At 42.7% G+C, this 26,724-nt stretch overlaps 1 protein-coding gene across 2 annotated transcripts in view; it reads right to left on the bottom strand.

Moving 5' to 3' along the window:
• The window catches only part of lss (lanosterol synthase (2,3-oxidosqualene-lanosterol cyclase)), a 76,568-nt gene that overhangs the window by 6,927 nt on the left and 42,917 nt on the right, over nt 1–26,724 (bottom strand). For both annotated transcript variants that reach the window (XR_013547547.1, XM_078403758.1), the window contains exons 13-19: nt 25,165–25,236; nt 20,087–20,137; nt 18,425–18,574; nt 14,852–14,948; nt 5,422–5,527; nt 5,227–5,292; nt 56–136 (exon numbers count right to left, since the gene is read on the bottom strand). Coding sequence is in view for 1 of the 2 variants with exons in the window: in XM_078403758.1 (XP_078259884.1) it covers nt 56–136; nt 5,227–5,292; nt 5,422–5,527; nt 14,852–14,948; nt 18,425–18,574; nt 20,087–20,137; nt 25,165–25,236 (623 nt within the window). In the remaining variant the exon portion in view is untranslated. The remainder of the gene's footprint in view (nt 1–55; nt 137–5,226; nt 5,293–5,421; nt 5,528–14,851; nt 14,949–18,424; nt 18,575–20,086; nt 20,138–25,164; nt 25,237–26,724) is intronic.

Genomic DNA, 26,724 nt, shown 5'->3' with positions numbered 1-26,724 from the left:
TAACACTGTACAAATCATGGTGCCTGAGCTTGTAACATAGGAAAAGCAAACATACCCTTTCTGATACGTATGTCCCATGCAGGCAAAGGCCTCCAGGGCAAACCATGTCCCATAAGTGAAACACACTCCCCAGCTCCTGTGAAAAGAAAGGCAGGTTTTATTTCTGCAGCATCTCAACAATGTCAGGGCATCCCAATGCACTTTACAAACAATCAAGCACTTCTGAAAGTCCAATCAGTGCCCAAATGTAGCAAAGGTGCCCAAATGAGCTGCCAATTTTCACACAGCAAGACCCCACAACCAGCTTTGACATGAACAACCAGATTATTGTATTCAGTAAGTAAACTTATGAAAATGAAAGTCTCTTTTATGAACAACTACTCTTTTGACTCCTCTCACTTTCTTCAAGTTAAAAATGCAGCCATGGGCACTCGCATTGGCCCCAGTTATGCCTCTTTGTTGGTTATCTGGGTGGTAGTATGAACTGTGAGGTAGTGTGAACTGTGAGGAAGATGCTATGAGGTTGCAGGGTGACTTGGACAGGTTGTGTGAGTGGGCGGATGCATGGCAGATGCAGTTTAATGTGGATAAGTGTGTGGTTATCCACTTTGTTGGTAAGAATAGGAAGGCAGAGTATTATCTGAATGGTGTCAAGTTAGGGAAAGGGGACGTACAACGAGATCTGGGTGTCCTAGTGCATCAGTCACTGAAAGGAAGCAGGCAGTGAAGAAAGCCAATGGAATGTTGGCCTTCATAACAAGAGGAGTTGAGTATAGGAGCAAAGAGGTCTTTCTGCAGTTGTACAGGGCCCTAGTGAGACCGCACCTGGAGTACTGTGTGCAGTTTTGGTCTCCAAATTTGAGGAAGGATATTCTTGCTATTGAGGGCGTGCAGCGTAGGTTTACTAGGTTAATTCCCTAGGAATGGCGGGACTGTCATATGTTGAAAGACTGGAACGACTACGCTTGTATACACTGGAATTTAGAAGGATGAGAGGGGATCTTATCGAAATGTATAAGATTATTAAGGGGTTGGACACGTTAGAGGCAGGAAACATGTTCCCAATGTTGGGGGAGTCCAGAACAAGGGGCCACAGTTTAAGAATAAGGGGTAGGCCATTTAGAACGGAGATGAGGAAAAACTTTTTCAGTCAGAGAGTTGTGAATCTGTGGAATTCTCTGCCTCAGAAGGCAGTGGAGGCCAATTCTCTGAATGCATTCAAGAGAGAGCTCGATAGATATCTTAAGGATAGCAGAGTCAGAGGGTATGGGGAGAAGGCAGGAACGGGGTACTGATTGAGAACGATCAGTCATGATCACATTGAATTGAGGTGCTGGCTCGAAGGGCCGAATATATAACCATATAACATATAACCATATAACAATTACAGCACGGAAACAGGCCCGTTCGGCCCTACCAGTCCACGCCGACCACTTTCTCTGACCTAGTCTCATCTACCTGCTCTCAGACCATAGCCCTCCAATCCCCTCCCATCCATATACCTATCCAATTTACTCTTAAATAATAAAATCGAGCCTGCCTCCACCACTTCCATCGGAAGCTCATTCCACACAGCCACCACCCTCTGAGTAAAGAAGTTACCCCTCATGTTACCCCTAAACGTTTGTCCCTTAATTCTGAAGTTATGTCCCCTTGTTGGAATCTTCCCCACTCTCAAAGGAAAAAGCCTACCCACGTCAACTCTGTCCGTCCCTCTTAAAATTTAAAAAACCTCTATCAAGTCCCCCCTCAACCTTCTACGCTCCAAAGAATAAAGACCCAACCTGTTCAACCTCTCTCTATAGCTTAAGTGCTGAAACCCAGGCAACATTCTAGTAAATCTCCTCTGTACCCTCTCCATTTTGTCGACATCCTTCCTATAATTTGGCGACCAGAACTGCACACCATACTCCAGATTCGGCCTCACCAATGCCCTGTACAATTTCAACATTACATCCCAACTTCTATATTCGATGCTCTGATTTATAAAGGCAAGCATACCAAACGCCTTCTTCACCACCCTTTATACCCCTCAAGAGGTCACATTTTGGTGATCTACAGAGCAATCCCACTGTGTCTTCTTCACTTGCTAATGATTTCAATCCAAATCAATTCTACATCACGATACACTACACTGCATCATGATTTCACCACTCAATCCCACCATGATAGCTCTCCTAGGTTAACATCACTGCCCCACCTGGTTTCCGTTTAGGACAATTCTTTTGGAACATCATATAACCTGGAACACTGAGCATCTTGGCCTGGTCACGCTGGCGTCAGGTATTTGTAATAGCTACAAGATTATACTCATATGGTGCTTTCAAATATGGACCATTGTTGAGAATTTCTTCCTACAGTATTTACCGAGTCCACACGGAATATTGGTAACCCGAGTTATTGATCACACTAGTTCTATGTTATCCCACTATCCCATCCAATCCCTATACACCAGGGACAATTTTACAGAGGCCAACTATCCTACAAACCCACACGTCTTTGGGATATGGGAGGAAACCAAAACACCCAGAGGAAACATACTGTCTACAGTCATTGGGAGAACATGTAAATTCTACACACCCGAGGTCAGGATCTCTGGCCCTGTGAGGCAGCAGCTCTACCAGTTGCGTCACTGTGCCACCCTAATGGGTGGAATGGGACAGGGGAGGGGAACAAACAGAGGATGAAAGAGGAATGGGGACTCGGGAAGGGGAGGTAAGTGTAAGAAGGAGATGAAAGGAACAGAATGATGGGGATGGCGGAAGAAATGTGTGACCACCAGGGCTGGAAGGGAAGATGGAGTAGTGAGGGAGGGGTGGGGAGAATTTAATGTTCACACTGTTGGGTTGTAGGCTAGCTAAGCAGAATATACGGTTCTCATTTCTTTCTTATAAATACCTGATGACCAGTTTTGTGTCCACATTGAAGAAAGATCACTGCATCCACATTTTTATTTTAACTATGTGGTCTATCCAAGTTCTTGTACAATACTCCACAACGCTTCGAAAACATACTCCCAGCACCTTTGGGTGATCCATCCCAATGATGAATGGGACAAAGGACCATTGGACCAAGGAACATAGCCTCACCTTTGCTGCGATTAACTCTGCTCCTGAGGTGAGCTCAAATCTGTCACAGCTGCTCATCAATGTGCAGATTGATAATGAGTCCAAAGGGAAAATGGTGACACTGTCTATTCACAGAGAGGTTTCAAACAGACTTGACTTGCTAGCAATAACCTTGGACAGAATCTTGCACTTGATGTTAAATAGTGGGATGGGGTGTCAATTTCTGATCTCTTCTATATGCTGGAACACATGGATAATTATGCCCTTTCTCATGGATTTTGACGTCTGATGATCAATGTATGCCACACACTTTCCAACAAGACTAAACCAATTAAACTTAAATGTATTTTTTTTCTGCCAGAATTAGACAGAGTACTTCGAGCATTTGTCAACTGTGCTTCCATGTTCTATCTAGTGATGTCTCTAAATGTTATACAGCTGAACTGCCTTATGGATAACGACAGGCTGGTCCATGTTACAGTTCTAAATTGGGGTAAGGGCAACTTTGAAGATATTAGAAAGGAGCATGCAAAAGTTGATTGGAGTAGGTTGTATGCCAGCAAAATAACTCCCAGAAAGTGGGATTCACAATAGTGAAAGTTCTAGATATGCATGTCCCTATTATAGTGAAAGACAAGACAAGTAGGAATATGAAACCATGAATGACAATGGAAATTGAGGCTCTGGTCAGCAAAAGGAGGCATGGGTTAGCTATAGGCAACTGGGATCAAGTGTATCCCTGCAGGATTATAGGGGATTGCAGCACATGAGATAGCTCTGGATTAAAGAGTGATTAAAGAGAATCCAAAGAGATTTTATAAGTATATCAAAGGTAAAGGGAAAACTAGACAGAGAAAAGGATCCATTAGAAATAAAAACGTGTGAAGCCATTTTACTGCGGAAAAAAATACGGACTAGGAAACTTGATCCCAAGTCGTATGAAGTCCTATGAAGGCAGAATAAATGCTCAGGGCTGATCAGATATATTCAAGGACATTGTGTGAAACTAGAAAATAAATTGCAGGAATCCTGACTGAGATCTATGAATATTCATTAGACACAGGTTGAGGTGTTGGAAGACGAGTGGGTGGCCAATGTAGCGTCTCTATTTAAGAAAGGCTGCAAAGAAAAACCTGGGACTATAGACTAGTCAGCCTAACATCTGCAGAAAAGAAAGTTATCGGAGGGGATTCTGAGGGATAAGATATGCATTTGGAAAGAAAGGGGTTGATTAGGGATAGTCAGCATGGTTTTATACATGGGAGATCGTGTCTCACAAATACAATTGAACTTTTTGAAGAAGTATTCAAGGGTTAAGGTATTTCAGCAAAACCTTTGATAAGGTTCTGCATAGTTGGCTGCTCTGGAAGATCGCATGTGATCCAGGGAGAGCTAGCTAACTGGATATAGAATTGTATTGATTGTGGGAACCTAAGGGTGATGGTGATAGTTGTTTTCAGCCTGGAAGCTTATGACAATTGGGTGCCTCAGGGGTCTGCATTGATCCCATTGCTGTTTGTCATCTACATCAACAATTTTGATGAGAATGTACGTTATGATTTGTGAATTTAGAGATGACCCTAATAGATAAGTGCGGTGTTGTATTTTGGGAAGTCAAACCAGGGCAGGACCTTCATCGTGAATAGTAGGGCCATGGGGAATGTTGCAGAACAGAAAGAGCTAGGAGTACAAGAACAAAGTTCCTGAAAGTGGCATCACAAGCAGATAGGGTGATGAGGAAAACATTTGGCATGCTGGCCTTCACCTGTCAGGGAACTGAATATTGAAGTTGGTACATTATGTTACAGCGGTACAAGACTTTGCTGAGACTGCACTTGGAGTATTGTGTGCCATTTTGGTCACTCTGTTAAAGGAAAGGTGCCATTAAGCTTGAGTGAGTGGAACAATTTATGAGGATATTGCCTGAATCGAGAACCTGAGAACCCACAGGGGGAGATTGGGCATGCTTGGACATTAATCCTTGCAGCGCAGGAGGCTGTGGAGTGATCTTATAGAGGCGAAATCAAGAAATAAGGGACAATGCTGTCAGGTGAGAGGGGAAAGGTTTAATAGGAACCTCTAGTGTAACTTTGTAACAGAGGGTAGTGGGTATAGGGAATGAGCTGTCAGATGAAGATGACACACAGGATACACTTACCCTTCCCATGATCCATCTGAGTTCTGCATCCTGCGGCAGTATTCCAGACCCTTTTCCAATGTATCTCTGAAAGGACAAGATTAACCTATTATAGAAACGTCAGTTTCATTTCTGTTATCTAGTTCACGTCAATGAACTGTGATACTGCCAAAACTGAGGGTCATCTTATGAGTACTAGCTTTCTCATGTACTCACTGGATCTCACTCGCTCTGTGATGTGGGAATTTCTCTTGGAAATGCTTCAGTGCCTGCATTACTGCAGATGTGCATTCAACATATGTGTAGTCAATCATTATGTCACCTGCATAGAGGAAAAGAAACAGTGAATAATGGAGACTTTCAGTCATGGTTCAACACTCCTGATCTGCAACAGCCATGATGAGCAAAATAAAGTGCTGGAGAAACTCAGCAGGCCAGGAGAGAATAGTCGAACGATAATCGGGCAGGACTATACATCTTCAAAATGAAGAAAGATTCCAACCTGAAACCCAACTCTTATCGAAGGCCTTGCTAAAGTCTATGTAGACTACGTCTACAGCCCTGCTCTTGACTTCCGTCTTGGTTATTTCTTCAAAAAACTCAAAATCGTGAGACAACATCTCCAGGATGAGATTTTCCATACCAGCTCTGTTAGGCGGCGGAGGTAGATGGAAATTTGCTGGTTCTGTGGTCGACGAAGAAAGGGAGGGCTTTAAGACCTTCCTGGTGAGGGATGGAGGTGTTGTGCTCCAATGTAAATTCTCCAATATGGACTGAGACACCCTTCATTCCAGAGGCTTAGACGAGGGAGTTTTTGTCAGCTTTTTTCAAGAAAGGTTTCTTCTCATGGTATGTAGATAATCCGACCAGGGAAGTTGCCATACCAGGCTATATATTGGAAAATGTGCCTGGCCAGGTGATTGTAGTTTCAATGGGAGAGTGATGGATAAGACTGGACCTTAGGGAAAAGTGCTACAATGGGGAAGAGAAGAGTAGATTGGTAGTAGGTGTTATTGGGTAAATCTGGATCTGACACGCAGGAGTTGTTTAAAGGCTGGCTAATCAGAATTCAGGACAAACAGGTTCTCAGGAGGAAGAAAGACAAGGTTGGCAATGTTTGGGAACCTTAAAGAGAGACATCACAAATTTAGTCCAAAAGGAAAAAGGAAGCATATGCAAGGTTTAGGAAGCTTAAATTGGGCAGGGCACTTCAGGAATGTAAAGGAAGCAGGAAAGAACGCATAAGAAATCAGCAGGGCTAAAATAGGCCATGAAATATCCTTGGTGAGTCGGATTAAAGAGAATCCCAAGGCAAGTTATACATATATTAAAAATGAGGAGGTAATGAGGATAAAGGTAGGACCACCCAAGAATATGAGGGAATTTATGCCTGGAGCCGGAGGAAGTGAGTGAGCTATCAGATGAATATTTTGCCTCTGTATTAACCGAGGAGAAGAACATGGGAAGGATCAGGGAAGGATATGCTGATATTCTAGAGCATTTTGATATCAAGGTGATGGTCATAGAGGTGGGTCTTCAAAGGAACATTAAGGTGGTCATATCTGGGGTGATCAGATCTATCCCAGGTTATTGAGAGAGGCATGTGAAGAACTTGCTAGGGCCTTGACAGTGATCTTTTATTCTCTTTAGCCACAGGTGAGGTGCCAGAGGATGAGAGAACAATTAATGTTGTTCCTGTTTCAGTGGGGAACTAGAGTCAAACCAGGAAATTACAGTTCAGTGAGCCTTACATCAGAGGTCTGGACTTTTTTGATGATTCTTAGGTATAAAATCAACTTGCATCTGAAAAAGCACAAGACTTCATAATGACAGTCAGCATGGGTTTGTGAGGGGTCCATATGTGTGTCATGTCTTTAACTACCCAAACGTAGTTAAATTTTTTGATGAGGAGGCAGTGATGAGGGACACGATTAGAGCAGTTGATATTATCTACATGGACTTTAGTAAAGCTTTAGTGGGCGGAACCAGAATAATGCTCACAGAAACATGGTATATTGAAATAAAAATTGGCCTGGTCACAGAAAACCGAGGGTAATGGTGGAGGGGTGTTATTCTGACTGGAGGTCTATGACCAGTGGTGTTTCACAAGTTTAACATAGAACAGGACAGTACAGAAATGTGCCCTTCTGCCCACAGTGTTTGTGCCGAACATGATGCCAGGTTAAATTGATCTCATCTGCCTGTACATAATCCATGTCCCTCTATTCCTTATGCTTCCATGTGCCTATACAAAAGCCTCTTAAAAGCCACTACTGTATCTGCCTCCACTATCACCCCAGGCAATGTATTCCAGGCCCCTACCACTCCCTGTGTAAAAAAAAACTTGTCCGGCCGCAAATCATCAAACTTTCCCTCTCTCACCTTATAAGCGATGCCCTCTAGTGTTGGACATTTCCACCCTGGGAAAAAGGTTCTGACTGTCTACCATATCCATGCCTCTCATAATTTATATCTATCAAGTCGCCCCAACCGCCGACATTCCAGAGAAAACAATCCAAGTTTATCCAACCTCTCCTTGTAGCTGAAACCTTCTAATCCAGGTAGGATTCAGGTAAACCTCCTCTGCACCCTCTCCAAAGCCTCTGCATCTTTCCTGTAATAGGATGAGCAGAACTACCTGCTCCAAATGAGGCCTAACTAAACTCCTATAGAACTGCATCATGACTTCCTAACTCTTATACTCAATGCCCCCAACAATGAAGGCAAGCATACCATGCGCTTTCTTTACTAGGCTGTCCTGGTTCTTTAGTACCAGGATCTTTGTCATTTGTGATATATAAAGTAAATGCATGACAGTAAATGGCAGAAGACTGAGGACCATTGACATAGAATAATTTTGGGATACACGGGTATAGAGTCCCCTGAAAGCAGCAACACAAGTAGAAAGGGGGTAAAGAAGGTGCATGGTATACTTGCTTTCAGTGGTGGGGTGTAGAATATACAGTTGGAAAGTTACATTGCAGCTGTATTAAAATTTGGTTAGGCCACATTTGTAGTAGTGTGTGCAGTTCTGGATTCCCCCTTACAGGATGTGGAGACCAAAGGGGAGAAGAACTTTTGGGATGGTCATGGCAGCACAGAAACAGACAAACAGCCTACCCTGTATTCCCCACCAATGCTATAATGAGACTCTTAATTCAATTTCATGCTTTTGGAGCACACAAAAGTACAGCTCTTCAAAAACTGTCCATCTGACCACCCCACTGACCATCACTTGGTCCATCTGTCAAAGAATCTGCAACTCCAATAATTCCTTCCTCCCCTCACTCTCCCACAGATGTTGCTCAGGCTGCTGAGTTCCTCCAGTAGATCATTTATTGCTCCCACATTGACCCCAGGCCACCACAGAACCAAAAAGCCAGAGTGAAAAAGTGTTGACTTGGATATTTTAACTTGAGGTCCTGTAGCTCAGATACATCAGAATGAATCCAGGATCAAATGGGAGAGGCTGTGTAGCCGACTGTGATAGCTTATATACTGAATACAGGAGATGAATGCTGACCTTGTTATTTCAAAACAGGGTAGATCATTATATCTCATACAACTGCCGTTGCCGCTGACTCCCACTGCCTCCCCAGTACCACTGACCTTCACCGCCTCCCCAATGCCAACATTTATTTTTAAAAGCAGCCTGAAGAAAGGTCTCGACCCGAAATGTCACTCATTCCTTCTCTCCAGAGATGCTGCCTGTCCCGCTGAGTTACTCCAGCAATTTGGGTCTACCTTTGATTTAAACTAGCATCTGCAGTTTTTTCCTACACATTAAATCTCGTATGTTGTTACACTGCTCATCTGACATCAACACTGGATGAGCAGAAGTGTCCTTCAAATAAGCACAATTACAACTAAAGCTACTGACTATTTAAGATTTGGGAATTTTGCAGAATGGAACAGCTGTTCTGTATCAAACTATGTATTATCCTTCACAAGTACAAAGAAAAATAAAAAGAATATGTAGCTGCAATGTGGTAGATGTGCATGGCATGGAAAGGTACGGCAGGAAGAACATAGATTTCCAAATGACTGTACACAAAGTTTTGGTTCAGCTGCAATAAAGGCAAAATATCTGAGAAATAGATCAGCTCAGTCTCCCACAAGAGTCAGTCCAGCTCCTACACATTATAAAATGTGGTATAAAACATCAGGTTCATTGGATTTGAAGTGAAACGATCAATAACTTTATTAATTTGACAGGTCTGACAGAAAAAGACTTCCAACACCTGAATTGAATTCTGAGATGCAAGTTAATACATTTAGGAAGGTGCAACATAACAAATGGGAGAATACTGAATGGTGTGGAAGAACAAGGGGATCTTGGCTTGTACACCAGCAGACCATTCAAGGTTACAGACCAATAAGGTGATTAAAAAAGACACATGTGATTCTCTCCTTTATCAGCAGACGAAATGGAATATAAGAAAAGGGAGGTAATGCTTGAAATGCATACAACATTTATCAAAGTGCAGCTTGAGCACTTATACAATCATCAGAGTTAGGATTGCACAGCATGAACACGTCTTTCATCCCGTTTTCTCTTTGCTGACCAACATGCACTCACCCGCAGTGATCCCATTTAATTCCACCACATCCCAATGAACTCACCCAGATTCTACCATGCACTTACACATTAAGGGCAGTTTACAGTGGCTGATTAACCTACCAACCCACATGTCTTTGGAACACAGGAGGAAACCAAAGCACCTGGAGGAAACTCATGTGGTGAAAGTGAACATTCACACTTCACACAGGTAGTACTGGAGAATCCTCTGAGCAGTACTACTGTGCTCCACGATGTATTAAGGAAAAATATTGCACTGGAGAGGGAAAGGAAATGTATGATGCCTTTGTCAAGATTGAAACATTGCAGCTCTGAATGAAGAAACAAACAGCTGGTGGAGCGAGGTGGGTCAGACAGAGTCCATGGAGACAAAGGTATGATTGATGTTTTTAGGTCAAGACCGTAACGTGGGATCTGGACCAGAAACATTGGCATTCCCATTGCCTCCGCAGATGTCCTTAACCAGTTGAGCTCCAGTAGCAGGTTTGTTCCAGATTCCAATATCGGCAATCTCTCAGTAAGACTGCAGCTCTAAGTAATATTGATTAGAAAGAGAGGAGGCTGAATAGGGATATAATTGAGCTGCATGCAATTATGAATGGGCTACTCCGAGCACACAGAAATTCCCTTCCCCATAACAGAGCAGTCAAAAGCACTGTGAATATATTTAAAGCAATTGACAATGAGGAGAGGAGATTTTATTCCACCCACCCAGAGAATGTGGGGTCTTGACCTCTGCAAGGTTGGTAGAGGTATAAACACAAACCATATTTAAACAGTACTTGGATGCGCTTTTGAAGACGTGCGGGATTATCTCTAAAACATGTTAACAACACCCATGATAATTTTATGTGGAAAAAAGGAAAACCCTCCTTCAATGAACATAAACCTTCATAACTGCAAATCATGCAATAATGAAAAGTATTATAACCCCTCAAGTCCACCAATAACTAACCAAAATATAATGGAGTATAAAAAGGTTTTCAAGTGCAGCTTATGAAAATTTCAACTTGGTCCTTTCAAACTTTTAAACAGAAGACCACAGCCATGGGGGGAATAACGGTGGGGTCATTTTAAACATTCAGAGCGGACTTCTAGAAGGATAGTAGATTCAAAAGCCCAGGAAAGACTGAAATAAAAAGTTTGAATCTCAGCTAGGATGAGAGTATTTCAGTTATTTCAAGCCACAGGTAAAGGCAAGAAGATCTTTATGCACCCACATGAGACTTTGAACAGCTAGGGGTTAGGACCATAAAGTATTCCTCATCTATCTTTTTATTCTCTATAATTTCAGATATAGGTGATGGTGTTGGGATAAATGAAGGTTATGAATATCAGCTCCAGAGGATAGAAAGAGGATCTCAATATCTCTTACATCATGTCATCTATACAGCATGGAATAGCCTTTCTGCTAACAAGTATGCACTGACCATAAAGAACCTATTTGCACTAAAGCCACTTTATTCTCCCATATACCCATCAACTCCCCCTCAGATTCTACGACTCAAACACCAGGGACAATTAATGTATCAACCTGTATGATTTGTGGAATAAACCTTCGTGGGCAGTCAAGGAAGCAGTGCTCGGATTTCTCCACCATGGGGATGAGTGGCTGATTAACTGTGCTGGATGAGACAGACCAAAGTTTAAAGTTGGTAAGTGATCTTAAGTTTTATTTTAACAGAATGCTAAATTCCTCTTCTCCTGCTCTTTTCTCAGAGAAAAAAAACACTGGATTAATACTCACGCTACAAACCAAAGCCTGCTTTGTTTGAAGTCAATCAGTGACTCAATAGGTCTGGTTATTTTGAAATAACGAGATGGGAAATAAAAATCTGGTGCTGTGGGCCAGCAGCTCTACTATTGCGCCACCTTTCTACTGTGCTTCCTTTCTTAAACTGTTTCTAATGGGTACTGATTACCAACCATGGTTGACAAAAAATGTCATGCACCCCAGACAACACTACCAGAGCCTAAGATACAAAGCAAGAAAAGAACACAAATAGAGATGTAGACAAATCCATTAATGCAGCATTACAAGTGAGAGTAAAACTGTAGAAACATGTAAAATAGGTGCAGGAGTAGGCTATGAAACATTTGGCCCTTCGAGCCAGCACTGCCATTCATTGTGATCATGGCTGATCATCCACAATCAGTAACCTGTGCCTGCCTTCTCCCCAAATCCCTTGATTCCACTAGCCCCTAGAGCTCTATCTAACTCTCTTTTAAATTCATCCAGTGAATTAGCCTCCACTGCCTTTTGCGGCAGAGAGTTCCACAAATTCACAACTCTCTGGGTAAAAAAGTTTCTTCTCACCTCAGTTTTAAATGGCCTCCCCTTTATTCTAAGACTGTGGCCACTGGTTCTGGACTCCCCCAACATTGGGAACATTTTTCCTGCATCTAGCTTGTCCAGTCCTTTTATAATTTTATACGTCTCTATAAGATCCCCTCTCATCCTTTTAAACTCCAGTGAATACAAGCCCAGTCTTTCCAATCTTTCCTCATATGACAGTCCTTCCATCCCAGGGATTAACCTTGTGAACCTACGCTGCACTGCCTCAATAGCAAGGATGTCCTTCCTCAAATTATGAGGAACTGCACACAATACTCCAGATGTGGTCTCACCAGGGCCCTATACAACTGCAGGAACTGTTTACTCCTATACTCAAATCCTCTCGTTATGAAGGCCAACATGCCATTACCTTTCTTCACGGCCTGCTGTACCTGCACACTTACTTTCAGTGACTGGTGTACAAGGTCACCCAGGTCTCGCTGCACTTCCCCTTTACCTAATCTGACACCATTGAGATAATTATCTGCTTTCTTGTTTTTGCCGCCAAAGTGGATAACCTCACATTTATCTACATTATACTGCATCTGCCATGCATCTGCCCACTCACTCAACCTGTCCAAGTCACCCTGCAACCTCCTAACACCCTCTTCACAGTTCACACTGCCACCCAGCTTTGTGTCATCTGCAAACTTGCTAGTGTTACTTCTAATTCCATCATCCAAATCATTATATATTGTAAATAGTTGCGGGCCCAGCACCGAGCCTTGCAGCACTCCACTTGCCACTGCCTGCCATTCTGAAAAGGACCCGTTTATTCCCACTCTTTGCTTCCTGTCTGCCAACCAATTCTCTATCCATGGCAATACCCTACTCCCAATACCATGTGCTCTAATGCTGCCCACTAATCTCCTGTGTGGGGCATTATCCAAGGCTTTCTGAAAGTCTAGATACACTACATCCACTGGCTCTCCTTCATCCATTTTACTTGTCACATCCTCAAAAAATTCCAGAAGATTAGTCAAGCAGGATTTCCCCTTCATAAATCCATGCTGACTTGGACCAATCCTTTTACTGCTATCCAAATGCACCGTTATTACCTCTTCAATAATTGACTCCAGCATCTTACCCACCACTGATGACAGGCTAACTGGTCTATAATTCACCGTTTTCTCTCTCGCTCCTTTCTTGAAAAGTGGGATAACATTAGCTACCCTCAAATCCACAGGAACTGATCCTGAATCTATTGAACATTGGAAAATGATCACCAATGCGTCCACGATTTCTAGAGCCACCTCTTTGAGTACCCTGGGATGTAAACCATCAGGCCCTGGGGATTGATCAGCCTTCAGTCCCATCAGTCTACCCAATACTATTTCTCGCCTAATGCAAATTTCTTTCAGTTCTTCGCTCTCCCTAAATCCTCTAGTAGTGCAGGGATAATTGCACATGCATAAAATCAGGTAGTGAAAGATGGAATTCACAACATCATGTCTTACCATTAACTATACGCAAGGAAGAAAAGGGCCTCTGCTGTGAGGAAAGTCGTTCCTAAATGTCCTCTAAAAAGCATATATTGAAGTAAAATGTGTCTTTACTGGTACCATAGATTTAGAGCAGATTCTTGACTGAATTCAGTGTGTACTGATTCATTTACCTGATTACACAGCGCTTATATGATGTTTAATATATGGTTTATAACTAGATCAATGAGGACATTTCTTCACATTCTAGGTGTAGTGCAAGCCGTTATCCTCAATGGTACATATTGCAACACTTCTTCATTGGACTCCAATCCAAAATCAAATTACTCCAGTTAGACGTGGCGAGATCAGTTTTATGCGACAAGTCTAGACAGAGGTTAGGTCTCAGGTGATGTCCTGGTGCGGCCTGCCCTGCCTTTGGAATGTCCCAACAAACTTTGACTGAATCTGGAGCCAGAGTTATGCTCTCTATAAGTCCTGATAATATTCTGAAGTTTAAATGCCCTTGAATTCCAGAGACCATAGAAAAATATTAAAAGTGAAATCAATGACTGAAAAATTAAAAATATTAAAATAGTAATCGTAAATACTCAATTTAAAACAGTAAAATAAAATAATTGAGGTAAATTATTCTCTTTGTTGCCTGCTATCTGGAATCCCCAGTGAAATCAGTGGCTATTCAAAAATCAGGCCAGGTGCTACTGGATAAATTCAGAGACCGAGAACAATCATTCAACTCCATGTACAGTGGCAATGTAGTGCATGTTTCTCTACCTACCTCCATCTGCCATGAATGACAACACATGTGTTGAGAACTGAGACTTCCTGAAAAGTTAAACTGCAGAACAACCACAAATTTTACTTCCTCCATTTGATGGCTTTTTGAGCACAATGTTCAAAGACAAAATAAGGTGAAATAACCAAGATGAAAATGTCGAAATATTAGATAATATATTTTATATATAAAAGCAATAGGCTATCAAGAGATAGCGGAGAGCGGAGTCAGGGGGTATGGGGAGAAGGAAGGAACGGGGTACTGATTGAGAATGATCAGCCATGATCACATTGAATGGTGGGTCTGAAGAAGGGTCTCGACCCGAAACGTCACCCATTCCTTCTCTCCCGAGATGCTGCCTGACCTGCTGAGTTACTCCAGCATTTTGTGAATAAATACCGTCGATTTGTACCAGCATCTGCAGTTAGTTTCTTATACATTGAATGGTGGTGCTGGCTCGAAGGGCTGAATGGCCTACTCCTGCACCTATTGTCTATAAAGAATAGGAAATTTACCAAAAACCTCCGATGGGTTCAGGAGCTCCAAGAGACGCCCTCCACGCTTTGTTTCGTAGGTGGCAAATCCTCCATCCGGATTTCTCATGTTGAGCAGCTACAATGGAAGGAGAGGTATTAAGTGAGGTGCAGTTTGTTCCTCAACCTTTCTGAAACAAAAGCCAAACCTGAAAATGTATTTATGCCTTTTTGGATGGAATGTGGGGAGGGAGTCAAAAATCAATTGAGAATATAGTAAAATAAACTCTACTGATCTTACTGATAATGGCATCAAGATCCCAACAATAATTTTGCAAGGTTAGTGGTAAACTTTCAGAGGACAGGCAACCAGTAAGATGGGCGACGGAAGACACATTTAACACAGGTATAAGTAAGGAGCATGATGAAACATACTCCATTTGCCTGGATTTGAAACTCCAATCATACTTCAGAAGCTCCACTAGCAGCAACGACCCACTTGAACGGCAGCATATCCATTACCCAAACCGTTGCAGTTTTACTATCTCCAAAGGTGCACCGCAGATACTCATTTAGGTTACTCTGACAGCATCGCATTTGGAAAGCAGTGACAGGATCGGTCAATGTCAGCATGGATTTATGATGGGGAAATCATGCTTGACTAATCTTCTGGAATTTTTTGAGGATGTACAAGTACAATCAGGGCCGTCTTAACGCATGGGCCTGATGGGCACTTGCCCGGGGGCCCACGAGCATAGGGGCCCCATGCTGATCTGTGTATGTTAAGTGACTTGCAATAAATAAATACTACTTTAAAAATGTAGGTTCAATAAGTGCTTTTTTCGCAACATTTTCGGTCACTAAGTGCTTCTCACAGCGATCTGTAAGTGCTTTTCGCAACAATGTAGCACCCCAAGTCCATCGCTAAGTGCTTTTCGGTAAGTGCTTTTCGCCGGCACGACAGGGGGGGGGGGGGCTGGTAGGGAAAGGGGGGTAGGGGAGAGTAACGGTAGGGGCCCCAGTACACTGCTTTGCCTGGGGGCCCATAATGCTGTAAAAACGGCCCCGAGTACAATGGATAAGGAAGAGCCAGTGGATGTGGTGTATCTGGACTTTCAAAATGCCTTTAACAAGGTTCCAAACAAGAGATTAGTGTGGAAAATTAGAGCACAAGGTATTGAGGGTAGGGTATTGACAGATCGAGAACTGGTTGGCAGACAGGAAGCAAAGAGTTGGAATTAACGGGTCCTTTTCAGAATGGCAGGCAGTGACTAGTGGGGTGCCACAAGGCTCGGTGCTGGGACCCCAGTTGTTTACAATTTGTATTAACCATTTAGACGAGGGAATTAAATGTAACATCTCAAAGTTTGCGGATGACACAAAGCTGGATGGCAGTGTGAGCTGCGAGGAGAATGCTATGAGGCTGCAGGGTGACTTAGATGGATTGGGTGAGTGGGCAGAAGCATGGCAGATGCAGTACATTGTGGATAAATGTGAGGTTATCCAATTTGGTGGCAAGAACAGGAAGGCAGATTATTATCTGAATGGTGTCAAATTAGGAAAAGGGGAGGTGCAACAAGACCTGGGTGTGCTTGTACATCAGTCACTGAAGGTAAGCATGCAGGTACAGCAGGCAGTGAAGAAAGCAAATGGCATGTTGGCCATAGCAAATGGCATGTTGGCCAGAGCCAGTGGATGTGGTGTACCTCGACTTTCAGAAAGCCTTCGACAAGGTCCCACATAGGAGATTAGTGGGCAAAATTAGAGCACATGGTATTGGGGGTAGGGTACTGACATGGATAGAAAATTGGTTGACAGACAGAAAGCAAAGAGTGGGGATAAATGGGTCCCTTTCAGAATGGCAGGCAGTGACTAGTGGGATACCGCAAGGCTCGGTGCTGGGACCGCAGCTATTTACAATATACATTAACGACTTGGATGAAGGGATTAAAAGTACCATTAGCAAATTTGTAGATGATACAAAGCTGGGTGGTAGTGTCAACTGTGAGGAAGATGCTATGAGGTTGCAGGGTGACTTGGACAGATTGTGTGAGTGGGCGGATGCAAGGCAGATGCAGTTTAATGTGGATAAGTGTGAGGTTATCCACTTTGGTGGTAAGAATAGGAAGGCAGATTATTATCTGAATGGTGTCAAGTTAGGAAAAGGGGTCGTACAACGAGATCTGGGTGTTCTAATGCATCAGTCACTGAAAGGAAGCATGCAGGTACAGCAGGCAGTGAAGAAAGCCAATGGAATGTTGGCCTTCATAACAAGAGGAGTTGAGTATAGGAGCAAAGAGGGGTCCTTCTGCAGTTGTACAGGGCCCTGGTGAGACCACTCCTGGAGTATTGTGTGCAATTTTGGTCTCTGGATGTTTTCAAGAAAGAGTTAGATTTAGCTCTTAGGGCTAATGGAATCAAGGGATATGTGGAAAAAGCAGGAACAGGGAACTGATTTTGGATGATCAGCCATGGTCATATTGAATGGCAGTGCTGGCTCGAAGGGCCGAATGACCTACTCCTGCACCTATTTTCCATGTTTCTATCTCTTTAACCTGCAACCATGGAAATAAAGAACAAGGGTACAAGGGAAAACACCACTACACGTTGACTTAGAGGGTTAGATTGGGAATGGGGGAGGGAAATAAAGTACGAGTGCTGTGAAATAAACTCTCACTGATTTTATTGAAAATAGCTGGATGTGCACTTTGGGTCTTCAAAATCTCAACAATGATTCAGTGAGGATAGTGGTGAATTTCCAGAGGACAGACAAATCATCCCAACTTGGGCGGCACAGTGGTATAGTTGCTGCCTTACAGTACCAGAGACCCGGGGTTGATCTTGACTACGGGTGCTGTCTGGACGGAGTTTATACTTTCTCCCACACTCCAAAGACATACAAGTTGTCAAATAGAGTGCTGTGGGATTCAATGCTGAGACCATTGCTGTTTACAATGTACATTAATAATTTAGAGGAACCAAGAGTGTGGTAGCCAATCTTGAGGAAGGATATTCTTACTATTGAGGGCATGCAGCGTAGGTTTACTAGATTAATTCCCGGAATGGTGGGACTGTCATATGTTGAAAGACTGGAGCGATTAGGCTTGTATACACTGGAATTTAGAAGGATGAGAGGGGATCTTATCGAAACATATAAGATTATTAAGGGATTGGACACGTTCGAGGCAGGAAACATGTTCCCAATGTTGGGGGAGTCCAGAACCAGGGGCCACAGTTTAAGAATAAGGGGTAGGCCATTTAGAACGGAGATGAGGAAAAACCTTTTCAGTCAGAGAGTTGTAAATCTGGGGAATTCTCTGCCTCAGAAGGCAGTGGAGGCCAATTCTCTAAATGCATTCAAGAGAGAGCTAGATAGAGCTCTTAAGGATAGCGGAGTCAGGGGTATGGAGAGAAGGCAGGAACAGGGTACTAATTGAGAATGATCAGCCATGATCACATTGAATGGTGATGCTGGCTCGAAGAGCCGAATGGCCTACTCCTGCACCTATTGTCTATCAGACTGGCAGACAGCTGACACGGCCTCAGTGGGCCAAACGGTCTCTTTCTGTAAAGAGATAACTATGATCCTCTGATTGCATTACATCTGTAACTTACCACATTGACAGCGTCAAATAGTCGCTCGTCAGAAATCTGCTCCGTTATGAAAGGACACTTTTCCTGCAGCAACATGATTGACTTCAAACCTTCTGCTGTACAATCCGCAACAATCCAGCCACAGTCACGGGTACTAAACGAAAAACCACCCTGCAAAATCCAGCACCAGTAAAATTACAACGTGTACTCATTCTGAAGTGGGATTAGTATTGATTGGCATGATGATCAACATAGATATAGTGATTTTTTAAAGGTTTGCTTTGCTTATATGTCATACAACTCTCGGACCATTTCCCCCCTCAAGTTCCATCTGCCTTTCATATTTCCCTGTTTCCCATTATTACCGTACTTATTTATCAGATTCCAGCCGTACCTTTTATCATCCTCTTGGAGCTGTCTCCACGTTCACACCACACCTCCTCCCACCCCATCTGTCCTTCATGCCTCATACCTCCCTGGTCCACCCATCTACCTATTATCCCCTTTCACCTGTTGCCCTCTCTTCTTCAAACTGGTAATCTTTCCTTTCTACTCTCATGTAGGGTCTTGGCCTGATGCATCAACAATTCCTCTCCTGCCCAGAAGTTGCTTGATCAGCTGAGTTTCTCCATCAGTTTGTTTTTGCTCTATGATTCCAAACACCTCCTTCATAAAACTAACACAAACCATAAAAAAGCACTTGAGGCACAAGTAGCAACTCATTCCCTCCACTACCAGCGACATATTTTACTTCTGCAACTTGCTGACTTTGTCCCTCAGCTGCAACACTTGCATTCAGTCCGCCACGATTGACTGGATCTCACAGTTGCTAACCATTTTAATTCCCCTTCCCAAAATGAGTGTTCTGTCCTGAGCCTCCTCCATTGCCAGTGAGGCCACATGCAAACTGGAGGAACAGCACCTCATATTCCGTTTGGGTAGCCTACAACTCACCAGTTTTGTCCACACCTTTAGCACTATCTCCAGATTCAAGCGCGATCTCCAGCAAGCCTTTAAATATTCCCTTTGCAATCTCTAAAAGGCCTGTCCCAGTTAGGCGATTTTAAGGCGACTGCCGGCGACTAGGCTGTTGCCGAACGTTCGCCGGGGTGTCGCGGACATGATCGTGAGGAGTCTTCAATTAATCGTAGCAGACCTTGGTGTGTCGCGGAAAAATTTATCTGCTAGAAATTTCTCGGCGACAGCTGGCTTGTCGCCAGGTATCGTAGCTTATTGCGGGTGCTGTCGCATGCTGTCCCCAGGTTTGCTAGGTTGTCGCAGATGCATTTAGAAGCACGTAATATTAAACTAAGAAAAGGCAATTGAAGATACCAGAAGATACTTTTATTTAATCAATTTATTTACCGTCAGGACATTTGACAGGTAAATTGGAGGCGACAGTTTGACGGTCACGTAAGTGTGGGAATTTCGCGATGTTTCCGAAGACGGTGTAATCTCTTAGCCAGGTGCTAGTTTCACAAAAAAAGTAACTTTTATCGACCTGACTCGGCATTGTCGTGGTCATTGTCGTAGGGTAAAAGAAAATTTTGGCGATCTGTTACGACTTTGACAGTCGCCGGCAGTCGCCTTAAAAATCGCGTAACTGGGACTGACACTTAAATCACACGAGAAGGGGTCTTGGCCAGAAAGAACATGGTAATGTTTGTGAATCAACATTCTCACCTTATTCATCTGACGGTAATACTTGTTATAATCAGGGGGATTGTCACGGACCTGAAAGAAAACAGCAGCAAATTTAGGCTGGAATTCTCCTCTACTTTTATCTTTCTCTTCCCTTAGCTTGGGTTCTCTCTCCCCTTTTAAACGACAGAGTTCATCAGAAATCTACAATTCATATTTATGTTTAAATTTAGTAGCACACCAACAGCTGGGGTAAGGCAGTTGGCAGTAGGGAGGGTTTACAGGAAATTAGACCGAAGAAGGGTCAGGAGATTAAGATAAATCTGGGAAAGGAAGTGAGGATTGGGATAAGAGAGAGCAACAGAATTCGACCACGTTGAGAAACGGCAGGAGTGGGGAGGGTTTCAAGAGATTGCAAACCCTAATGGTTGAAGGGATTGAAGCTTTTTTGGGAAAGAGAGGAACGGGATTAAAATCTAGTGACCTCAATGCGTAAAAATCTATTTTCATAAATGGGTCATGGAAATTGTATGGAGAGGTTTAAGTTGTAATGTCCTGGACCCAGCACATTGATGCAATCATAAAGAAAGCCCGTCAAAGTTCTCTGCTTCGTTAAAAGACTGAGGAGATTTGGTATATCGACAAATACTGTCTTGAATCTCTGCAGTAGAGAGCATGTTGACTGACCAATGCGGTCATCCTGTGTGGAGCCGAAGGAGATGGGCAAAGTCCTTAATGAGTATTTCTCAATGTTTACTGTGGATAAAGATATGAAGACTGGGGAATTTGGGACAGTTAATGGAAGTGTCTTGAGGGCAGTCAATATTACAGTCGAGGAGATGCTGAAGGCTTTAAGGCATACGAAGGTGGATAAATCTGCTGGGCCTGATCAGATACATCTGAGGACACAGTGGGAAGCTAGAGAAATTGCTGGCACCCTGGCTGAGATATACAAATCATCATTAGATACATATATATCTATTCAGATGATATACATGAGGTGCCAGAAGACTGGAGGTGGTTAATATTGTGCATCTATTTAAGAAGGGCTACAAGAAAAAGCCTGGGAACTATAGACCAGTGAGCCTAATGTCTGTTACCAGGCAGGTTACTGGAAAGTATTCTGAGGGATGAAATATATATGCATTTGTATAAACAGGGGCTGATAGTCAGCATAGCTTTGTATGTGGGAGATCGTATCTCACAAATTCTATTAAGATGTAAGTAAAAAGGCTGATGAGGGCAAAGCCGTAGACATTGTCTATATGGACAAAGCAAGGCATTTGATAACATGGTAGGCTGTTCTGGAAGGTTTGATTGCATGGGATTCAAGGAGAGCTAGCCAACTGGATACTTTTCTTCATGGAAGGAAGCAGTGAGTGATGGTGGAAGATTGTTTTTCATACGAGAGCCTGAGAGTAGTGGTGTGCCTTAGGGATCAGTGCTGGGCCCGTTGCTGTTTGCATTAATATCAACAATTTGGATGTGAATGTACAAGGCATAATTAGCAAGTTTGCAGATGACACAGTAGGTGGCATCGTAGATAGTAAAAGTGGTTATCAAAAATTGCAGCAGGATCTTGATCAGTTGGGCTGAGGAATGGTTAATGGAGATTTGTACAGATAAGTGCGAGATGTTGCATTTTGGGAAGGCAAACCAAGGCCAGTCCTTCACAGTGAATGACAGGGCTTTGGAGAGTGTTGTAGAGCACGGGGATCAAGGAGTGCAGGTCATAGTTCCTTGAAACTGGCTTCACAGGTAGATAGGGTGGTCAAAAATGATTTCAGCACATTACCCTTCATCAGTCAGAGTATTGAGGATAGAAATTGGGAGATAGACACAAAATGCTGGAGTAACTCAGCAAGATAGGCAGCATCTCTGGAAAGAGGGAATGGGTGACATTTCGGGTCGAGACCCTTCTTCAGCACCCGACCCGAAATGTCACCCATTCCTTCTCCCCAGAGATGCTGTTTGTCCTGCTGAGTTATTCCAGTCTATCTTCGGTTTAAATGCAGTTCCCTCCTATACATAGAAATTGGAGGTTATGTTACAGTTGTACCAGACAGTGGCAAGGCCACATTTGGAGGACTGCGTTCAGTTTTGGTCACCCTGTTAACAGAAGGATGTTGTTAAGCTGGAAAAGGTGCAGAAAAGATTCACAAGGATGTTGTCAGGACTTGAGGGCCTATAGCTATAGGTTGAACAGGCTAGGACTTTATTCCTTGGAGAGCAGGAAGGTGTGTGGTGATCTTACAGAGGTATACAAGATCATGAGGGGAATAGATGGGGTAAATGCACAGTCTTTCACTCAGAGGAGGTGAATCAATAATCATAGGATATAAGTTTTAAGATGAGAGGGGAAAGATTTAATAAGAACCTGAGGGGCAATGTTTTCCATACAAAAGGTGGTGGTGATATGGAACGAGGATCTGATTAAATAGTCAAAACTGACATACCAATGTAATACTATAGCTGAAATACAAACAGAAAATGCTGAGAACACTCCAGCAAGACAGCCAGTACATGGAAAGAAAAATAGAGCAAAATGTTTCAGTTTGAAGACTGCTTGTGGCCATTTTATGTTTTGGTTTCAGATTTCCAGCACCAGCAATTTTTTTATTTTCATATAAAGCTGTTCTTAAAATGACAGTTAGTCTGCCTGGTCTGATGCGTTATGAAACAAAAATACAGAGCTTTTAAATTCTCTGAATAATTTGCAGTTGAATAAACATTATCTTCTTTCGCAGCACATATCCTTTGCACTTTCTAAGACTTTGCTAACTCCCTATAGAATAATGCCAACATATGGAGAAGAAATTGACACATTTACAAACATCCCACCACTCCATTCTGAAGTCCTCACCTACTTTAAGAAGACCACTATCATCCAAAGAAAAATAAGGTAATGCACCTCAATGACCACTATGCAATGGCTCTGACTGTAGACCATAGCTCCAACTTCAACACCATAATCCCTGTAGCGACAAGCTTAGTCTCCCTTATAGAGCCCCAAGCTTACCATTTGACGAAGGAATGGGAGCAGTGGTCCTTGACTCAAATAATCAACACCAAATAGATCTTCATGACATTGCAGTTAGTTAGTCGTTTATTTGAAGTTGCAATAAAACATATTGACATATCTCTTGTCATTAACTTGTTTGTTTGCAGTAAGAACTTGGTTTCTCACCAACACTCCTTCATGTCCTGTTACTATTAAGACCTTATGATCTTAGCAGGCTTGACTTATGGCTAGTGAACTTTGTGTTCAGCAAGCTGTTCCTTGTCACACTGAAGCATTACGTCAGAGCTGGGCAAGTTATACTCATAATCTGGCCCCGCCCATGGCACCTCCCAGTCCATTACGTAAACTTCAACATTCATCTCAGGACAACCCCCTGGTGTTCAAAAATACTACAGCAGGATACAAAATAATATAATATACTAAAATAACTAATAAACGCAAAATGGCTCCTACAGTCCAATTCAACTCATCTCCAAACCTCTGGACCTAGGAGTCAGCACCCTGCTCTGCCGCGCTTCCTGACCACAGACTACAATCAGTGAGTCTAGATGACAACACCTCCACCATGATAATTCTCAACACTGGTGCCCTGCAAGGATGCGTTTTCAGTGTCCTACTACACTCTTTGTACACTCACGACTGTAGGCCAAATTCAGCTCCAACTCCATTGACAAGTTTGCAGCTGACACCGCTGTGGTGGGCTAGATCATGAACAATGACGAGACAGAATACAGGAAGGATATGGAGAACTTAATAACATGGTATCAGGACAATAATTTCTCCCTCAATGTCAGCAAGTTGAAGGAATTAATTATTGACCAGGAAGTGTGGTAATCTCCCCCAATCGGCATCAAAGGCGCCGAAGTGGAAATTGCTGAGAGCTTCAAATTTCTCAGTGTCAATATTACCAACGATCTATTGTGGAGCAACCACACTGAAGCAACAGCCAAGAAGGCACACAACCAAAAGACACAAAATGCTGGGGTAACTTGGCGGGTCAGGTAGCATCCCTGGAGAACATGGATAGGTGACGTTTTGGGTTGGGACCTTTCTTCAGACACAGATTCCAAAGGATATTTCTGAAGGGTGTTCAAGAAATGAAAAAGGGTCTCGACTAGGAACATCAACTAACTAGGTTCTCCAGAGATGCTATCTGACCTGCTGAGTTACTCTAGTATTTTGTGTCTTTCCTTAGTAAATAAGCATCTGCAGTTCCATGCATCTACAAAACACACCATGTTTTTACTTTCTCAGGAGACTGAGGAAATCCAGCATATCTCCAATTACTCTTACAAACTTCTATGGATCCTCCATAGAAAGCTTACCATTGAGTTGGTTTGGGAACACCTCTGCCCAGGACGAGAAGAAATTGCAGAGTTGTGAATGTAGCCCAGTCCATCACATAAACCAGACCTCACATCATTGACTACCGCGACACTGTAAAGCAGCCAACATAATCGAAAATCTTTCCCACATTGGTCATTCCTTCATCTCCTTACACCCATTGGGCAAATGATACAGAAATTTGAAAGCAAGCACCACCAAACTCGGAAACTGCTTCTTCCCCTCTTATCAGTCTTCTCAACAGTCCTTCCATAAGCTGGGTACAGCCTGATACACTTCTACCCTATTATGGACATTGGAATTTGTCTGTGGAATGGATGTGTACAATGCTGGGAACAATATTCTGCACTCTGTATCTTTCTCTTTGCTCTAATTATTGTACTTGAGTTTGCCTTGATAGTATTTATGTATAGTATCTAATTTGATTGGATAGCATGCAAAACAAAGCTTTTCACCGTACCTAGGTACACATAACAATTATAAACCTAAACACCAACATCCTAATAATGTGGAAAACATTAAATAAATGCAACCTGCTGAGAAGTCCAATGGCCTTAATTCCAGAGTTTCTGAATTGAGTTTTGCTTTTCTATTGGAATCTCAGAGTTACATACAGAACACTGATTCCAGATGCACAAAAAACCCCATCAAAAATGAAAAAAGCACAATATCAACCCTAAAGGGTATATCAATCAGATTTTTACATGCAATTAAAATGTAGCCATGTTCATTTACACCCAATATCTGACTTTACCTGTGTGATGTTGAAGTAGCTGTGAGCATTTTTAAGGCAAGCAGTGAATTCCGAGATATTCTGTGCATCTGCCTGCATCAAAGAAACATTGGAAGTTATTAAATCACTTACAGAATAATAAAAACACAACAATGTATGCACCAGTGTGAAATCAGCCCTATGTACTCAGGTTCCCATTGATCATGTTTTGGGTCTTCAGATAAAAGCCATCAAATATGTCCCATATGCTGATACCGGCTGATAGAACAGAAAAAAGAATCAGCATCTGGAAACACGTGCCCATTACGTTATAATGTCTCAATCATTTGAATTTCTCTCAATCAGCAAGTATTGGGTCACTCTTGCAACATGAAGATGATCCAGGGCAGGATTTTGAGCATTGAAAAAAGAGTAAGCAAATGTACAGGGCAGGAGGAGAGCAACCAATTGTTTGTAAGGGACAGTACAACAATGTAAATATTTTACTGAGGATGCCCTCCTCTGATTTTGCCTGCTTTTCATTTTTAATTGCTGTTTTAATTGCTACTTTCCAGGACTCAGGAAAACCCAAAATTTAAAAAATGGGTGAACATGCATTCAAGGAGAGGGATCTCCACACAAACAAGCCCAGAGCGCGACTCCTGAGCTGGGATCAAAGCATTTCATCGTCCTCCCCACGAAGAATCAAAAATCCCATGCCTGGTTCGTTTTTTGTTGTGAATCAGGTGATATCATCTGGGTTATTCAGTCTCCACACCACTGTAGAATGGATGTAGAAATTTCATGTCAAATGACGAGTGTTTCTTTGTGATAATTGGCTCATAACTAACCTCTGCATGTGGTGCATCTTTACAACTTACAGTTACAACTTTATAAAACATTGGTTAGTCTGCACTTGGATACTGCATGGTGCCAGAGCTGGTCACCACACTACACGGATGTGCTTGGACAGGAGAGCCAGAGTTATCGACAGGAGGCAGAAACAGTCTGCCAAATTTGCATTGACCAACATTACCTATTTACACTAATCATATTTTTATTCTCCCCATATTTTCTTCAACCACCCCCCCACATCCCCACAGATTTGACCCCTAATCTGTATTAGGGGCAATTTAGAATGGCCAATTAACCAACCTGCAGATCTTTGGGGATGTGGGAGGAAACCACACAATCACAGGGCGAACGTGCAAGCTCCATACAGACACCAAGATTAGGATTGAACCTGGGTCACTGGCACGGCAATACCTATATTCAGTCCTGACAATGTCCTTTCCTTCCTATAATCATGCTTGAAACTTAGCTGCTTTGGTGCTTTCCTATGAGAGGCCAATCCCTCTAACAGTATCCAGAGTATACCAGTTTGAGAGGAGGATAATCACAAGCACAATTGCAGTAACTGCACTGGGGATTGTGCAGACGGAATTTACCAGGATTGGAGAGTTACAGTTATAAAAAGATATTGAATAAGTTGGTTGTTTTCCCAGGACAAGACTGCGAGGTGATCTGATGGAAATATACAAAATTCTAATGGCAATGGTCGATGGCAGGAATCATTCTCTCTTGATGGAGGTAGGGGCGGCA

The sequence above is a fragment of the Rhinoraja longicauda genome, chromosome 8 (assembly GCF_053455715.1).
Source record: "Rhinoraja longicauda isolate Sanriku21f chromosome 8, sRhiLon1.1, whole genome shotgun sequence".
In the NCBI taxonomy this organism is placed as follows: domain Eukaryota; kingdom Metazoa; phylum Chordata; class Chondrichthyes; order Rajiformes; family Arhynchobatidae; genus Rhinoraja; species Rhinoraja longicauda.
This window is presented reverse-complemented; position numbering and strand designations above follow the sequence as displayed.